General features: G+C 34.1%; 2 protein-coding genes across 2 annotated transcripts in view; one reads left to right on the forward strand and one right to left on the reverse strand.

The window, feature by feature from the left end:
* LOC118186204 (uncharacterized) overlaps nucleotides 1-8239 on the reverse strand; it is a 98408-nt gene extending 90169 nt beyond the window's left edge. Inside the window, exon 1 of the mRNA XM_035356275.2 lies at nucleotides 8112-8239. Within this exon, the coding sequence (XP_035212166.1) occupies nucleotides 8112-8147 (36 nt within the window). The 5' untranslated portion in view covers nucleotides 8148-8239. The remainder of the gene's footprint in view (nucleotides 1-8111) is intronic.
* LOC118204982 (sodium-coupled neutral amino acid transporter 7-like) overlaps nucleotides 1-16751 on the forward strand; it is a 149023-nt gene that overhangs the window by 44126 nt on the left and 88146 nt on the right. The window lies entirely within an intron of this gene.

Here is a 16751-nt window from a genome sequence, read left to right on the forward strand (position 1 = left end):
AATTTCCATGTACTATAATTATTTTTTAATTTCTATATTCGTGGTGTAGTGGTCAGCACACTGTAATTATTTTTTATTTAACTAGTTTTACTGTTAAGTGCTTAGTTTTGGAAGCACATTACTTACATGTGGCCTTCAAGTAAATCGGGTAAATATTTAAAATTTGATATGTGGCGAAGCATTTCAGTCACGGGGTTATAAAACTGAAAAATATTTACTTTCTCAATTCATAAAATTAACGCACACCAGCGGACGAGCAGTAAAGTCGCTGAATACTGATAGTTCGGTTTGAGGTTCGAATCCCGCGAAATGGCTGGCTGCATGGGTGTTTTCGTGGTTTTCCCCATGTGTAACGTGTATACGAGCCAGTTTCCCTTAGAAAGTCCTGCACGAAGGCATCCCTTCCCTTAGGCAGATAGCCCTGGTGTGCTTTGCCATAATTAAATACACCAACACCATAAAATTAACAGAATAGGAAACTTTTTTAAAATTTATTTCCATTGAAAATGTTTTACATTTTGAGCAATATCTCAGAGTAATTTATATGTGTTACCGTGAAAGACCGAAATTGGAGAATGTCGATTTTCACCGGAGAATGTCAACATTCACCAAATACGTCGGTGAAAGATCGAATATTGCATTACATTCTTGTACATTCGGACCCTCACGGGTGTATGTCGACAATCACAGATATGCTCTGGTGTAAGTCGAAAAGAGAGGTCATAAAGTGCCATAATAATTTAAGTTGTTGCAATAAATAAGATTTGAATCACATAATTTAGCAAGTTTTTTATTACTGTTATCTTATTTTCTCATTTAGAACGTACTGTATAATTAAGTAAGTTTTTAACTTCTATTATTTTCCTTTCTCATTTTGAATGTAATTTTAAATGTATTGTGTGTTTTAGGTTCTCATGTTCTTAAGTTCTTATTTCAAGTTTCAAGTGCGTTTATTGGCGACTGAATTACGGAGAAGAAAATATAATATTGTTATATGTTCAACATTCACCATTAGTACATGGTGAATGTCGACATTGACCAGTGTAAGTCAGAAAAAAGAGTATTTGGAAAATATTTCGGGCATACACCAAGAGACTATGTGAATGTTGACATTCACGGTGAAAGTCGACATTCTCCAGATTTCGGTATTTCACCGTAACATATGTATTATAGTAAAATTTTGCAGAACTTTTATTTTGACATCAAATTTTATGTGATAAAGGCGAAATGAAACAAATTTTTATAAAAATAAAAGTGTTTTCTGCGAAATTCCTTTTCGTTGTAAACAGTCGACCGGTCAGCACATGTTTTCTAATCACGCTGTTGCTTAATTTAGACTTTTGGAAGCGGTGTTTTGATACACGATTATAATTTTTTGATGATGCTTGGTTTTCTTTTCCTCAAGGAAAATTTTGAAATAAGCTTCCACTAATATGCCGAACCAGTGTATTTTACGTTTCGATCTTAAGTGCTCACCAGAATGCTTATTATTTATTTATTTTTGAGATATGGCCGATATATTGCGAAAAATATACTCCTGTTCTTACATTTAAATATAAACTGACAGAACGCTTCAAAGGATGAGTAATTCTTGTCTATTTAAATAGAAGAAAATGCAGGCGCCAATGAAAATCTTAAAGCTTAGAGAATTTTATTCCTTTTCATTTACGTTACCTTATCTTCACCTTACTTTATTTGCAGATTTTCTTTTACTGTGCAACGTCTGACTTATTCTCTGAAGAATTATTATTCTGAACGTTACAAACGAATATCAAAACCTGTCTTCTATATCAAACAGAAAATATCCAGTTTTGTTTGCACTAAGTTGGTTTTACGTATTCCGAGAGACGACAAAATATCACGTGGTATTACGGTTACGTGCATCTCCTACAAATTATGAACGTCCAGACGCTTCGCTTAAGGATTACATCACTGTTGGTCATGTGATTTAAGTGGCGTTGACTCGTGATTTTGTAAGCGCTTCCACGCAGTTAAATAATATGCACGCAAATTACGCAGTCAGAAAATATCTGAAATCCTACTATAAACAACGAAATCCGTAAAGAACAGAGAAAGGTAAATATAAACGTTAACAATGGGAAACGCAAATATTAGTGTATTTGCTGTACGATGTTACTTGAGATTTGGGAAGCAGAAGCACTTCTTTCAAAAATAACTGTACTTTTTGGTTACTTCTGTATTAGAGTACCATTAGCACTAGTATCATTGTAGTACTAATGATACTTTCTTTTCACCACCGACGGAACAGCTGGCCCACTGGGTTAGGTGCTTTTCAGCCTAACCCGTCGATAGATCCCGTCGATAGAATTAAAAAAATACATGAATAAATATAAATAAAGAGCTTAGTACTGTGTCCTCCGGGGATTGGCCACGAAACGAAGAACATTGAAGTAAGGACCAGAACATGGAAAGAAGGTGCATGGTGGGGACTGCTGAGACTAAGCGGAACACTTTTTACTATAAACGTACATGTTAGACATGTACTAATCATACTGTAGATCATTATAGTAGGTGAATTAGAATGTGCTCTATGTTGTACCTGACATTGCTTGGAATTTGAAACCCAGAAACTAACAAAACCATCCATGTTGAAGCTTAGGCATCGCAATCAGTATCTCCGGCTTTTGTAAACCGTAATTGGTTGCAATTCCATAATTGGTTACAAACTAAAATAACCATACTGCTAACCATAACTGGTTGCAATTCCATTTCCTGCAGTATAGCTACAAGATATTTCGGTATTTTTCCATTTCGCCGGCGCAACTTTCGCCAAGCAGACGTTATTGGCGACAACATGCAGTATACACATAAAAAATGTTAACAAATGTTAGTTCTAAGAAATTTTATTTTGAAGGCATAAACATTTTAATATCGTTTCAAATTTTGTAAAAAACCAATAAATAAAGATAATAAATTTGTATAAAGACATTAATTTAAGAATTTACTGCGCGTTCATGGTTCAACATCCTGATTCGCCGGTTCGTATCACATGACCTCAAGTAATCTCATCTCACGTAAACTAGGCTACAAAAATCTAATTATCTACATCAATTTCAAGTTAAATCTTAATTTGGAATACAAGTTTAATTGCAAGAGTTATTTCAATTTGTACGATTAGCTTACTCAGAAATTATGTAAAACCGCAGTGCTTTACTTCACTAGTGAATTTCAACAAGAATTGATGAACTGAATCCTTGATTTTGCCTTTTCTATATTTTCGCCTTCTGGTGAGCGGTGTGATTGCATCCTAATTCATTTAATTACAGCGAAGGGCCTTAGGGCATAATATTGAACTATCTTGTAAAAATTCAGTATAATTGTATGCCAGTATTGAAAGAAACAATCACTCTACTTTATCCAAATGCGTCCAAATAATACGATACGAAATGGCTGGACTTGTTTTGAAAACCATGCGTAAAAGGTTACCAGCGAGGAATTCCGTTTGGTATCAGTTACACCATTATTGACGACTTTATCGCCTGCGCCGGCAAAACGGAAAGTACCGATATTTCTCCCGCATTCTTGGCATACCTTCGTGGTGTGGTGGTCTGCACGCTGGGCGCGTATTCCAGATGACCGTGGTTCGATTCCCGACGAAGGTGTTGCTCATTTTTCATCTTTTTTGCTTCCCTCCGAAAAAAAAAACCTAATGTCTCTACATAGTTATTAATAGGTTTGCATATGAGTAAGCAAGTGTAGGCAGAAGTGCGGAGGACATCTGGAATTTTACTTGTAGCGATAGGTGTTTTTCCCAGGTTTAACTATCTACATCAAAGGAAACTTTTTTTGTGGCAAAGTTACTGTAATACAGGGTTTGCTCTTTTAAACTCTCTTTTGACTGTATGACGTCACTGACTTATCTGCTGAAAAACAACGGTACTTACTACTTCCTTTGTGCCTTCAATTTATCGCACTTCTATAAGTCAAGTGAATTCCCCAACTCGAACATTGGGAAGAGCATAACTTTATCTGTCTATTGATCGTGGTGAACAGTGACAGTTCAGGCAACTCGATATGCGTGCGAAATTTATCTATTATCCGAGTCTGAATTTTTTACATAATACATGAAGCACGTGATGTACATATGACCAATATTTGTATTTACATGATAGCTACTTTGCTTATCTTTTATATTTTTCAGTACAAACCACGCTATGTACTATTAGCATTATTTGTATTATACCTTATATTACACTCATGTCCATAAATTAAGGATAATTCGGAGTCACGTGGAAATCGAACTCGAAATTAAATATATCACCTCTAAAATCACTACACACATCTTCAACAATCATATGCAAATTTCAGGAAGCAACCAGATGACACCGATGGTACTTCACAGTGACGAGAGTGTAAAAGAGTGGTATATAAGGAATGCAGGCAAAGAAGTAAAATTGTTCGCAAGCGCTTTATAAGCATTCCAGTGCAATAACCGAATAGTTATGACACAAAGGACGCATTTGGATGATTTTTTACGTGGTAGAATTATCGGCCGTCTGGAATGTGGGCGTATCCAACTGGAAGTATCAGACAACTTGGAATTGCACAGAGTATCATCTCCAGGCTTTGGCAACGATTCCAAGATGATGGTAATGTGAGTAGACGTTACAGCACAGGTCGCCCCAGAGTTACAACGCCAAATAAGGACCGGTATTTGGCAGTTACTGCCAAAAGAATCAGGCGGAGCACAGCCTCAGACCTGTCTCGTCAGCTCTCTTCAGCCACTGGTACGACAATTTCAAGGCAGACCGTGTACAGACGCTTAGGGCAGATTGGTATATATGCTCGTAGACCTGTCAGATGCGTTCCACTTACTGCAAATCACTGTCGCCTGCGGTTAGCCTGGAGTAGAGAGCAAGCATTGTGGACACCGCAACAGTGGGCTTGTGTGATGTTCTCCGACGAGTCCAGGTTTAGCTCGCAGTCTGATTCTCGCCGGACTTTCATATGGAGAGCTCCAGATACCCGTTACCACCAAGAAAACATCATTGAACGACACCGTTACGGTGGTGCAGGAGTGCTCGTTTGAGGTGGAATTATTCTGGATTCCAGAACTGACCTGCATGTTCAATTTGGAACCATGACAAGTCAAATCTATCGGGACGTCATTCTGGAACAACATGTACGTTTGTTTCGGGGCGCCATGGGCGCACAATTTGTGTTTATGGATACAGCGCCCGTCCTCAACGTGCAAACATCGTAAGCCAATGCCTTCAATCGGAGGATATCACCCGTATGGACTGGCCAGCATTCTCGCCGGACTTGAATCCAGTAGAGCACGTGTGGGGCATGCTTGGCCGACGAGTTGCAGCCCGTCAACCTCCTCCTACATGTCTACCGGAACTTCGGAGAGCATTGCTTTTTGAGTGGTGTAATATCCCCCAAGATTAGATCGATAATTTGATACTGTGCATGTCTAGGCGTTGTACGGACTGTATTGCATCGTCTGGGAGACATACAGTGTATTAACAATCATACCAACCATGTAATATTGTTTTTTTGTAAATAGATTTTTTTTTTGTAATTTGCTCCAGGGAGAAAAAATCGCTAATTTTTTTAATAATATCAAACATATAGCATCTTTTTTTGCTCTTTACCTTTTGTGTAATAAATAAGCTTTACAAATAAGTCAAATTTCTTTTGCTTCTAACTCTTCCTTTGTCTGATTTTGCATTATCCTTAATTTATGGACATGAGTGTAGAATTATGTCAAAAGCATCGTTATGCTGTTACAATACAGTTTACATTACTATAAACATTTTTTGTTACAGTCTACGATAGAATTTTTGCATATCATTATAATACACTGCATGTGGTAAAATTGACATTACAATCTTCACATTGCATGATAAAGTACATCGATTCTTATTTTGTTGCTATAAGTTTGACATTTTTATTATGTACAGTTTTATGCAAAATATTACGGATTTTTTTCTTTTACCATGGTCTGCATAATTTACCAAATTTTTGGTATCTGCGTTTTATTTCAGAAAACTCAATTTTAAATTAATTAGATTTATTTAATCTTATTTTAAAAGCAGCAATGGGAACATGATTTGAATCTACATTTAAAAAAATTCTACGTACTTTTTCGTTTAGAACTGCTGACTTTATTTTAACAATTAAAATATTTTGTTACTTCACTTATATAATAAATTTAAAACTTAGATTTAATTAATTTTATTCATTCATTTAAATTTGCTGTCGTTCTTTAAGTTTTACATATTTGTTGTAATCGTTAGATGACTTACTCATTAATTGTAGTTTTACTAAATTTGTCTGATAACTCAAACGAGTGAGAAGAAAGATTTGAATGAAAAATTAAGAGGACAAATCAGGCTATTACTAAAAGATACTGATCTGAAAGAAAAAATATCGCTAAAAGCTGGACGTTTCTGTTCAGATTGAAACTGTTTTTAAAATAAATTGTAGAGACATTAGGAATTTTTTTAGGCCGGAGATATGAAAAAATAGCAACGCCTTCGCCGGAAATCGAACCACGGACCTCTGGAATACCGGCCCAGCGTGTAAAACCACCAGCCACGAAGGCACGCTAGGAAGGCGGGAGAAATACCTTATAAAATAAATAACAATACAATGAAATAAATAAAGGGTTTTCATCCGCAGAGAACCCGTTGGCGCTTCGGGAAAGAACCCGTTGGCGCTTCGGGAAAGAACCCGTTGGCGCTTCGGGAAAGAACCCGTTGGCGCCGTTGCATTTTTACTCGCCAAGCTCCGATGAGCCGAGCCGTAAACGTGGTTTTTAGTGTATGTAAATTCAAGTTAGCAGACAATGGTAGTAAAAATTCACAGATAATAAGTGTGTAGATGTAAAACTAACAGGTTAAACGTGATATACGAAAATAAATTTGTATTAAATTCAAGTTAGCACAGAAAACAGTGTATTAAGCATAACGGCGGAAATAGAAATTCATTTAAAAAATAAAAATTAGTATTCTTATACTTACGTTTACGTTATACTTATATGTATTTTCTCTAATTCATATAGAATACTAATATTTCTTTTACAAGTGTCATTTTTCATTATTAAGTACTTAGCCTGTTGATTGATGTATTTCGGTAAGAGCCATGCCCATGTAATAAATTAATGAATGCATGACCTTTAATACATCCATTTTACATAGTTTTCAGTACTTTTTTTTTTCCAAGTTACTTGCATACAGCTTAAAGCATTTTACGTTGCAACAAATACCTGTCCTTTTTCATGATATATTTCACAATACAAATAACCTTCAACAGTAATGAAATTTTCTTCAGTAGCATTGTTAAGTTAATAAAACTAGAACTTTATACATTTTAAAATTATTTTAGGATTTGGAAACCTCATGGTTCTGCGTGCTTACAACTGTTAATAATTAAGAACATAACGTGAACAGCATGTTACAAATTAGCATTCACCCCTCCCGCCATATTTTCTTCCTTTGATCCCGAACTGACGAGCCGAGAACCGGCATCTTTCGACGAAAACTTCTTTAATTATGCGAAAATATTTCTATCTATTCGTTGTTAAAAAATTCAGAAAAAATAACAATAAATAAGAGAAGAATAATATAAATCTCCAAATGCGAACAACGACAACCTTCGCACAAGCGAATAGGATGAATTAGCTAGGTTACCAGGTTTGAACTATTATCGCCAAAGTTGGCGATGTTTACATTTACCTTGTTCTCTGCGGAAGTGCTTCCTAAATAAAAAATTGTCACCGAAACATTTAGGCAAAGATAAGCGTAATAAGATATCCCTGAACAGACATAAAACTTATAAGAGTGAGCCAGAAAAATCGTAGATACCATCCAGATGATTAAAATGAACATGGAAGATCATGGTTATGGTTGTGTTAGTACACTAGTACTTGTAAGAAGACATTTTCTGAAAGCTAGATTTAAAATCGTAGACTACACAGAAAACCTAAGCTGATACTTTTATGGTAAAAAAAAAATATTGCTTAGGCCCAGACATACGCCATACGGTTTTCAGATGGTTAGAGCCAGGCATTTGTTTTTCAGAATTTAATTAGTTTTATATTCAGACTAATTTTACACATTTTTTAAACTTTTAAAGTCTCTTACCGTGTTGCTTCCTAATTGAGAAGTATTTTCCTTCATTATTCCTGGTATTTATTGGCATTTGGTTGATCTTGCCAATGAGATTTCTGTCTAGAATGATAGCGTTCAGCACATTCGTAAGCGGCAAGCAGAAGCAAACGGAGGAGGCTGAATTTTAAGTAAGGGGGAGCACAATCTGTTTTTAATGGTTGCTTATCTACTGGAGACAGCAAAATAATTAAAGGGGATGGTAATTCTCAAAAACACAAATATATCTCATAAAAACATCTTCAAGTCTCATAAAAACATCTGTAAGTCTCATAAAAACATCTTTATCTGGTAATTTTTTTTAGTCCAACAATCCTAACAGATGTGAAATTATTTATCACTATGTCTAAATAACTTCACATCTGTCGTAAATAACTTCACATCATCACAACTTTATCAGTCGTGATAAAGGCTTAAATAAAATTTTTAAACTGCATATTTTAATATTTCTCAAGCGTTTGTTTTAAATAGCAATGAAAATTATGTAAAACTGGATTGAAAATCGTTGAGATATTAAACATTTCTTCCAGTTCTAGCCATGATTAATTATGTCATACTAATTAACGGAAAATTTACTCGCGGGTCGCGTAAAATTTCTCCGGGGCCCTCAATGATGTAAGCAGTTCTTCTGAAGATATTTCCTTGTGGCAACGATTAGAGAAATAAAAATTTTGCAGGTGTATGTGCATTGCTGACTAAATTTGACATGCATGAAAAGTTTTTATGATGAAAATTCAGATCGACTCCAATCGTTCTATTAAAAACCGGTTGAAAGAGAGAGGGCGATGAAATGCGATGTCAGATTGCATAATTTTCTGATCGAATTGTTCAGGTCGCTTTCAGGTCAAGGTCTCCTGTGTGAAGCTAGGATATCCATTTATTTTGACCTTGATGTTTTCTATTTTTGCAGCTACTTTATATGCGTACTATTACTAAGAGTGCTTGGTTCATCATTAAAAAGTTTTTTTTTTAATTTTCTTTTTAAGTAGTGTAAAAAAGATTCTATCAAAAATTATCATAGGATCTCGCTTTCTAAATAATAAAAAACTAATCTGAAGAGAGGGAGATATTCAATCTTTAACGCAAGTAATATCAAAGAAGATATTAAATGAACTAAAATTCAAAGGAGAGGAAATAATACTTAGCTGAAAATGACCATTGTTTGCCGAAACTATCGCAAGATAATATCCGCAATATAATCGAAAAATTGTTTGTAGTGTAATTTTATTACTTTAAACCGAGGATTTCCCAAATTTTTTTTTTCATCAACCCCTTTGCATTTTCATCTAATGAACAGCATTCAGTATAATCATAATACAAATAATTGCATATAAATAACTTAAACATAGCAATTAGACTAAAAATATCAACAAATGTTTTTTTTTTTTTGGGAAAAAAAAAAGGTTTATTAGCACAAAGGCGCTTAGCCTAGAAGCCCCTTTGTGCTATCAGTTCCGAAACGGCATTTTTTGCGTCGAATTACTGAAGCGTTGAATCACTTTTCAGATTGTTGCCACCAAATATTATCGCCTTGTATTATATTTAAAGAAATTAAATAATGAAGAATCTGCATGAATGTATGTACATTTCTGGCATTGTGAAAAAACAATAGCACCTAGAGCAGCGGTCGTCAACCCTTAGAGCTTCACAAACCACTACATATATAATTTTATATTTGGCGGACCACTAATATGAATTTAAAAAAAACCCCTTTAAATCAGACTTTAAAAACAACATATTAATACTCAAAAACAATATTCAACTTTCCAATACATGTAATTCTAATTTTCACTTGTTAATATAATTTTCGAAACAGTTGGTGTTCAGCTTAATGGAAATTCAGGCCACGCCCCTGATTATGAGTGACAATTAAAACACTGTTAATATCTCACTGATACACACATTTCTTTCACATTGAACAATTATACGAAAAGTACAAAAATCTTACTTTCTTGTACAAAAAGCTTCACATTTTTATATCACTGAAAAAGAATTTTACGAAAAGCAAGAACAAACCGGCAAACGCAAAGCAATATCAATAAACTGAAAGTGTTATGCCGCCAAGTTTTAATTACTATAAACATAATAATCATCGTTTACATTGCAAACATAATAATCATCGCAATGCCGCCATCGATCAACAGCTAGACAAAACAAAAACGGAAAATTCCAGTGATGCAATTATAAACAAGAATGCAGATGGTTCTCATAAAAATCCATCAACTTGCCTATTGACACGGAGAAAAACTGTGTTATTAACGACTGCAATAGCATATGTTTGTAATTCCAAAGGAAAGAGAATTCCATTTCGATAAGAGCAGCATATTCATGGATGCCAACTCTCACTTTCAAATGTCGCTAAATACACCTGCAAAAAGTAGCTAAAAAGTTGCTAAATTCAGAAGAAATTTCGCTAAACGTAGTAACTAAAATTAAAAAAGTGTAATCCATATTTCATGATAGGTTTTGTTACTCGTTATTTTTTAAACTGAATCTTCATAAAAATATAAATAATATCCCAATTTTAACAACAAAAAGTTTTCACGGACCACTGGACCACCGGTTGGCAACCGCTTACCTAGTTTGGCTTTTGGTTTGGTTTACTTAATTATGGCAAAGCACACTAGAGCTATATGCCTAAGGGAAGGGATGCCTTCGTGGAGGACTTTCTAAGGGAAACTGGCTTGTATACACGTTACACATGGGGAAAACCACGAAAACGCCCAAGCAGCCAGCCCGTTAGCGGGATTCGAACTTCGGACCGAACTACCAGTGTTCAGCGACTTTACCGCTCGGCCGCTGGTGGGCCCCTCTGACCTAGAGCCATCCAATTTTGAATAATGCATCCGAACATAGGCACCTGGAAGCTCGAATTTTGAAATTATTTTATTATATATTTCCTATTTTGTAAAACTTTAGCGAATGATTGATTTAATTATTGATTATTATTATAATGATTTCAAAGCGAGCAGTCACAACACTGTACGGAATAAAACATTTTTATCTCCAGAACGCGAGACTGCCTATCGAACATTCTAAAGATGTGCTGTTTTAAATATTTTTAGCCCGAGGAGGCGTTAGCCCAAATGCTGTCGAAATATTTATGTGTTTGTAAATGGGAAAAAAAAAAAAAAATCTTATGTGTACACCACATGACTTCCTTGTACGGAATATTAAATTATACGCATTTTTTCTTGCATTTGATTTAAACTTATTAGATTCAATTAAACCTACTTCGCTGACAGCGCATAAACCACAATAGAATAAATGCATTCTTTAAAATTCACTTTGTTTACCACAGCGACACTCTGGCGCTAGGTTTACTTAACAGTATTATATTTCATTCATATTATAACTCAGAATGCACAAAATGTATATCATTTAAATAATTATTGAATCGTTGCCACATGTTCTATTCAAATACTATAATAAAGCTAGAACTATGTATAAAAGAAATTAAGCAAACAAAACAAAAAAGAAACAGTTTTTCACAGACGGTTGAGTATTTCTCATTTAATTCATTCAGTTCTCACTTCATGAGAAGGCAAAAATACATAAAAACTCAAAATATCTATATTAAAAATTACGAAGTAAATTTCAAACGCTTATTTCCTCGAAAAAATTCCAGAAAGAATTAAGCATGATTTAATTGGCAATAATAAATGAATGCGTTATCTTTGTTGTTGCGAAGCTAAGTTTCTCGGGATTGGCAACAAATCCACTAGTCTCCTGTTTCAAATGTAAACATGAATGGCCGCCATTAAAAACAGCCTTAGCGGCAATTAAACAACTTTGAAATTGCTGATAATTCTAAAAATATTGCACACAGATTTACTAAAGGCATAAAATCCTTAACCGGAAGATAAAAACAACATAATTCAATCATTTTTAAAGCAAAAAACGTACAATTTACAAACATATAAGAGTAAAGAAACTGAGATCACTGAGCCGGCTTAACAGAGTGTATATATATATAAATATATTTATATATTATTGATTAAATTATATTTATATATTATTGATAAATTAAATTGCATTCGTTTGGTGCTGCTGATTGCAACCAAAATACGAGGTGCACATCTACATGTTATAGCAGTCCTATATACAAAATTTCAACGTTCTGAGGCTACTCGTTTTTGAGTTATGCGAGATACGTACGTACATACGTTCGTACAGACGCCACGAAAAATTCTCTTCAGAATTTATTTTAAAGCAGTTTTATAATTTTTTTTGAAGGAAAAGAGTATTTTATTCTGTCTTTACGCACAGATATGACGCAAAAACATCGTTAAATTGCATTCGATAGCGGTCAAAATGGATATTTTCGTTGAAATATGTTGCCTGAAACTTTTCGCGATTACAATACTTCCGAAGTAAAAAGGGCGTAATATAAAATCTGAAACCTCTCAGACGTTTTTTAAAGATTTATACGTTTATTATTTTTTGTATTATAGTTCTCGTTTTTAAAATACTAATACAAACATGTTTTTATAAAACAAATTGAAAAAATTTATTTGCACAAAAGTTCGATTTTAATTAATGTGATGCTTGATGTTACTGATGCAACGTTTTTTAAGTATTTGGCATAAAATGGCTTAAATTACGTCGTTCAAACCGTTTCTTGCTTTTCAAAGTAAATTTTTAACTTGACCAAAGTCTGCTCCGACAAGATTAGATGAGAGAAAAGTCAATAATGTTGTTGGTAACAACTTTCATTTTGGGATATATCTTTGACGACTTTTAAATTCTAAAACATAGCATACACCTGCACTTTAAATAAGACTTTACTTGAACATCCTCCTTCAATGCAATCAACTTACATTGCCTCATAATATCAAGATCAAATATATCGGGGTTCAGCGGTTTCATGAGCCCTGCTGGTCTTTCCAATTTTCAGTGTCTTATAGGCGAACATTAAAACCTTCTTTCGCACTCAATAAACGGCTTGTATTTGTTATCGGCCAAGTAGGAAATCCGGCTTTCTGTAGAATACCTAAACATTTTATAGAATGCCGAAAACTGGCCGGCTAATGTATGAAACATTTTACACATTGCCTTGGTATTCTATAGAATGCCAAATGACAAACAGCAAAGCATGAAATATATATCAGATTCGTTTCGAATAACCCGAAACTACACCAGAAGTTAATAAATGATGTAATAAAGCCAAAATAACTACTAAGAAACCACGGAACTAACGGTTGCTGAATCGCTGTGTTTTAATATTATTAGTAGAAAACAAAAGTAAACTCATTTTGTGCTTTTGCAGCTGAGGATGATGGTTCGGTACAACCATCGAAAATAGTCCTGTGAAAATTTGAAAATATAACATTGATTTTTGTTGTTTGACTTCTAAATTAATATTTGTTCGGCGTGTTATTATATCTTAAAAGTAAACTCATTTAGACTGTTAAAGAAGGTTTCAGTATTATATAGTATGACGTCACGGACACTGAATTATTTCGCGTAGTTCTTGAAACTCATTTGGCTGTTGGATTCGGTGAACGTGACAGAATGTTGAAATATCTTCCAACCAAACACAGAACATGGAATGATAATGAGCTGCACATCATCTTTTGTGAGCCCTGCTAGGAAAAAAAAAGTACTAAAAAAGGCATTGTTGGGAAACCTATGATTTTTTCTGAATTTAATTTCCGTTGTCAGGTAGATCTTATTGATTTCCAGACTCAGCCAGATAGAGAATGCAAATTGATCGCGATGTACCAAGATCATCTCAGTAATTCCTTTTTACATATTTTGAATAAAAGTTTTTGGAAAAAAATAAAGATTATTTTATTTAATGCCTTTAAGTAAAATATAGTATAATAATTCTCATATATAATAATATAATATAATAATTCCAATATATATTTGGCCCAAAAAACACCAGGCATTCTAGAAATTTTAGGTATTCTATAGAATGCCAGCATTTCATACTTTGTCTATAACACTGTAGAGTATTTCTCCCGCCTTCGTATGCCTTCGTGGTGTAGTGGTCAGCACGATCGGCGCATATTCGAGAGCTTCGTGGTTCGAGTCCCGGGCTCATTTTTCGCCTTTCCTGCATAAAAAAAATCCTATTGCTTCTACAATATATATCATAAAATATCCCCTGAGGAAGTTTTATAAATTTTTGGCTGTGATTTATTTTGTTTCTGTGTTTTAATTTTTTATATTACACATTTGGCATCAAAAATATTTATATTTAAAAAAATATCATTGATTTTTAAAATTTATTTAGTAATTTTGGTTACTTTCTCCTAATATTTATTTTATATAATCTCTCCTTACTACATGATATAGTTTTATATCGATAAACAATTAATTATTAATTATACAGTATTATTTTTTTAATCAGATCTTCGTTATGAGGGTCAATTACTCGTGCATATTTGATCGTTGACCCGCAATCGACCCCCCCCTTTATCACCACTGACTACCTTTAACATTTCATTGATCCCCAAGGTACATACTCCATTGAGAACCCTCATTTTAAATAATCAGTACTTTTTACATAATCAGCATCATTTTTCGGATATTTTTTAGATGGGTGTTATAATTTTCTAATATGGTACATTTAAACATACCTGAAAATTTTAAACCATTTCTTGCCTTATGATTATCGGTGATATTCAAAATGTGATTATAGAAAATTATTGTGGAATTATTATGAAATGAGCATTCAGAATATGATTTACATACCAATGTTCATTTACGTTTCCTAGAATACCGTCCACGTTTAGAGGTGGTAGCCATGTGAAGTGCCTTTGCATTTATTGTATTTCTTACCTAAATAGTATAGGCTGTTTAATTGGAATTGTTCCTATAGCCTATTAAGGTCCTAGCGACCCTCTGCTCATTGACGATCGTCACATGTGTCGTCATCACAACACAGGTGGAGGGAGATTTTAGTAAATTACAAAATTTCATAATTTTGCCTCAGTCGTTACAGTGGTGATGAGACATGGTTTGCAGGAGGATGGCCTTGAAATGCATGTGCTGAAATAACAGACAATAATAAGCAGAGTTCAGTTATTAATGTTACAGATTCGAAAGAAATATGATTGTTCTGATTATTGGAAAAATCTCTCTCTGTTTCACTCAATCTCAATTCTATTTTCTTGTAATTACATCATTTTCGGATATTTTTTAGTATTCCAAATATAATACTTCATCGAAAAGTTTACTATCAAATATTTATTTTTTGTGAAAATATTTTCATTCGGATGTTAAGCTTATAAGGTATTTCTCCCGCCTTCCTAGCGTGCCTTCGTGGTGTAGTGGTTCTGCACGCTGGGTTGGTATTCCAGAGGTCCGTGGTTCGATTCCCGACGAATGCGTTTGATTTTTCATCTTGCCTGCTTCGGGAAAAAAAAAAAAAAAAAAAACTCGTAATGTCTCTATAGTGGCACCCGAACTAAAAGGGTGTTGGAAGATGATTCTCCACACCCAGGATTTGGCGACTGGGTTCCCTAAAAACCCCAGTCGCCCTTTAAAAGGGGGTGTATTTAAGGTATTTCTACCGCCTTCCTAGCGTACCTTCGTGGTATAGTGGTTCTGCACATTGGGCCGGTTTTTCTGAGGTCCGTGGTTCGATTCCCGGCGAAGGCGTTTGCTAATTTTTCATCCTTCCTGATTTAAAAAAACTAATGTCTCTACAGGCTTTCCTCCACTAATTTAAATTCTACAATATTTTCAAAAAAAATTAGGAAATAAAAAAGAAAATATGAAAGCTTTCAGATTTTATATTACTCCCAAAAGAGTGTGTTTTTTAACGTTTTGTGTGTTACCTTTATTTATTAAATATCATGTTTTTTTAAACTTAAACCACTTAAAATTCAATTCAACAGGAATATCAAAAAATAATTTAAAAAGAGCATATCTTTAGAATTTACGATGCAACGTCTCGCGCTGGAGATAAAAATGTTTTTTTCCATACACGTTGCCATTGCTCGCTTTGAAATCGTTAAGTTTGTTAATCAAAAATTTGTTAAAGTTTTACAAAAGTTGAAATATATAATACCACAAATTCGAAATTAAAAATTCGGGCATCCAAGTGCCCATGTCCGGATGGAGGACTACGTTATTCAAAACTGGATGGTACTGGTACTGTCTTCCCAGTGCGAGAAAAATTCATGCATTCATGCAGATTCTTCATTATTTAGTTTCTTTAAATATAATACATGGCGATAATATTTGGTGGCAACAGTTTGAAAAGTGAATCAATGCAGAAAGTGAAACGACGCAAAATGCCGTTGTGAAGCTAATAGCCCTTTGGGTCTAACGCGTCTTTGGGCAAAAAATGATCTGTTTAAATTTCGCACTGCTTTCGAAATACGAAATAAAGCTAGAATAAAGATTCGGAATTTCTGTAACAAAACAGCCTTGTTTGTAGACCTTGCGAGTTAAAGTATATCCGAAAAGCTCTACTATTTGATTGTTGCGTGTAAACGGGTTCATAATGGATTGAATGCACAAGTCGATAAGAAGTTAATTAAATTTTTTATTATACCATGAATAAATACAAAATGCTTAAATTTCCTTAGAAATGTTCTTACAGTATCGCCATATATCACAGTAGTTATCTTTTAAACTACTCAAATGTTCAACAGAACT

Source organism: Stegodyphus dumicola, chromosome 9, assembly GCF_044657685.1.
Source record: "Stegodyphus dumicola isolate Sdum_Otavi_A_Nest chromosome 9, ASM4465768v1".
Classification (NCBI taxonomy): Eukaryota; Metazoa; Arthropoda; class Arachnida; order Araneae; family Eresidae; genus Stegodyphus; species Stegodyphus dumicola.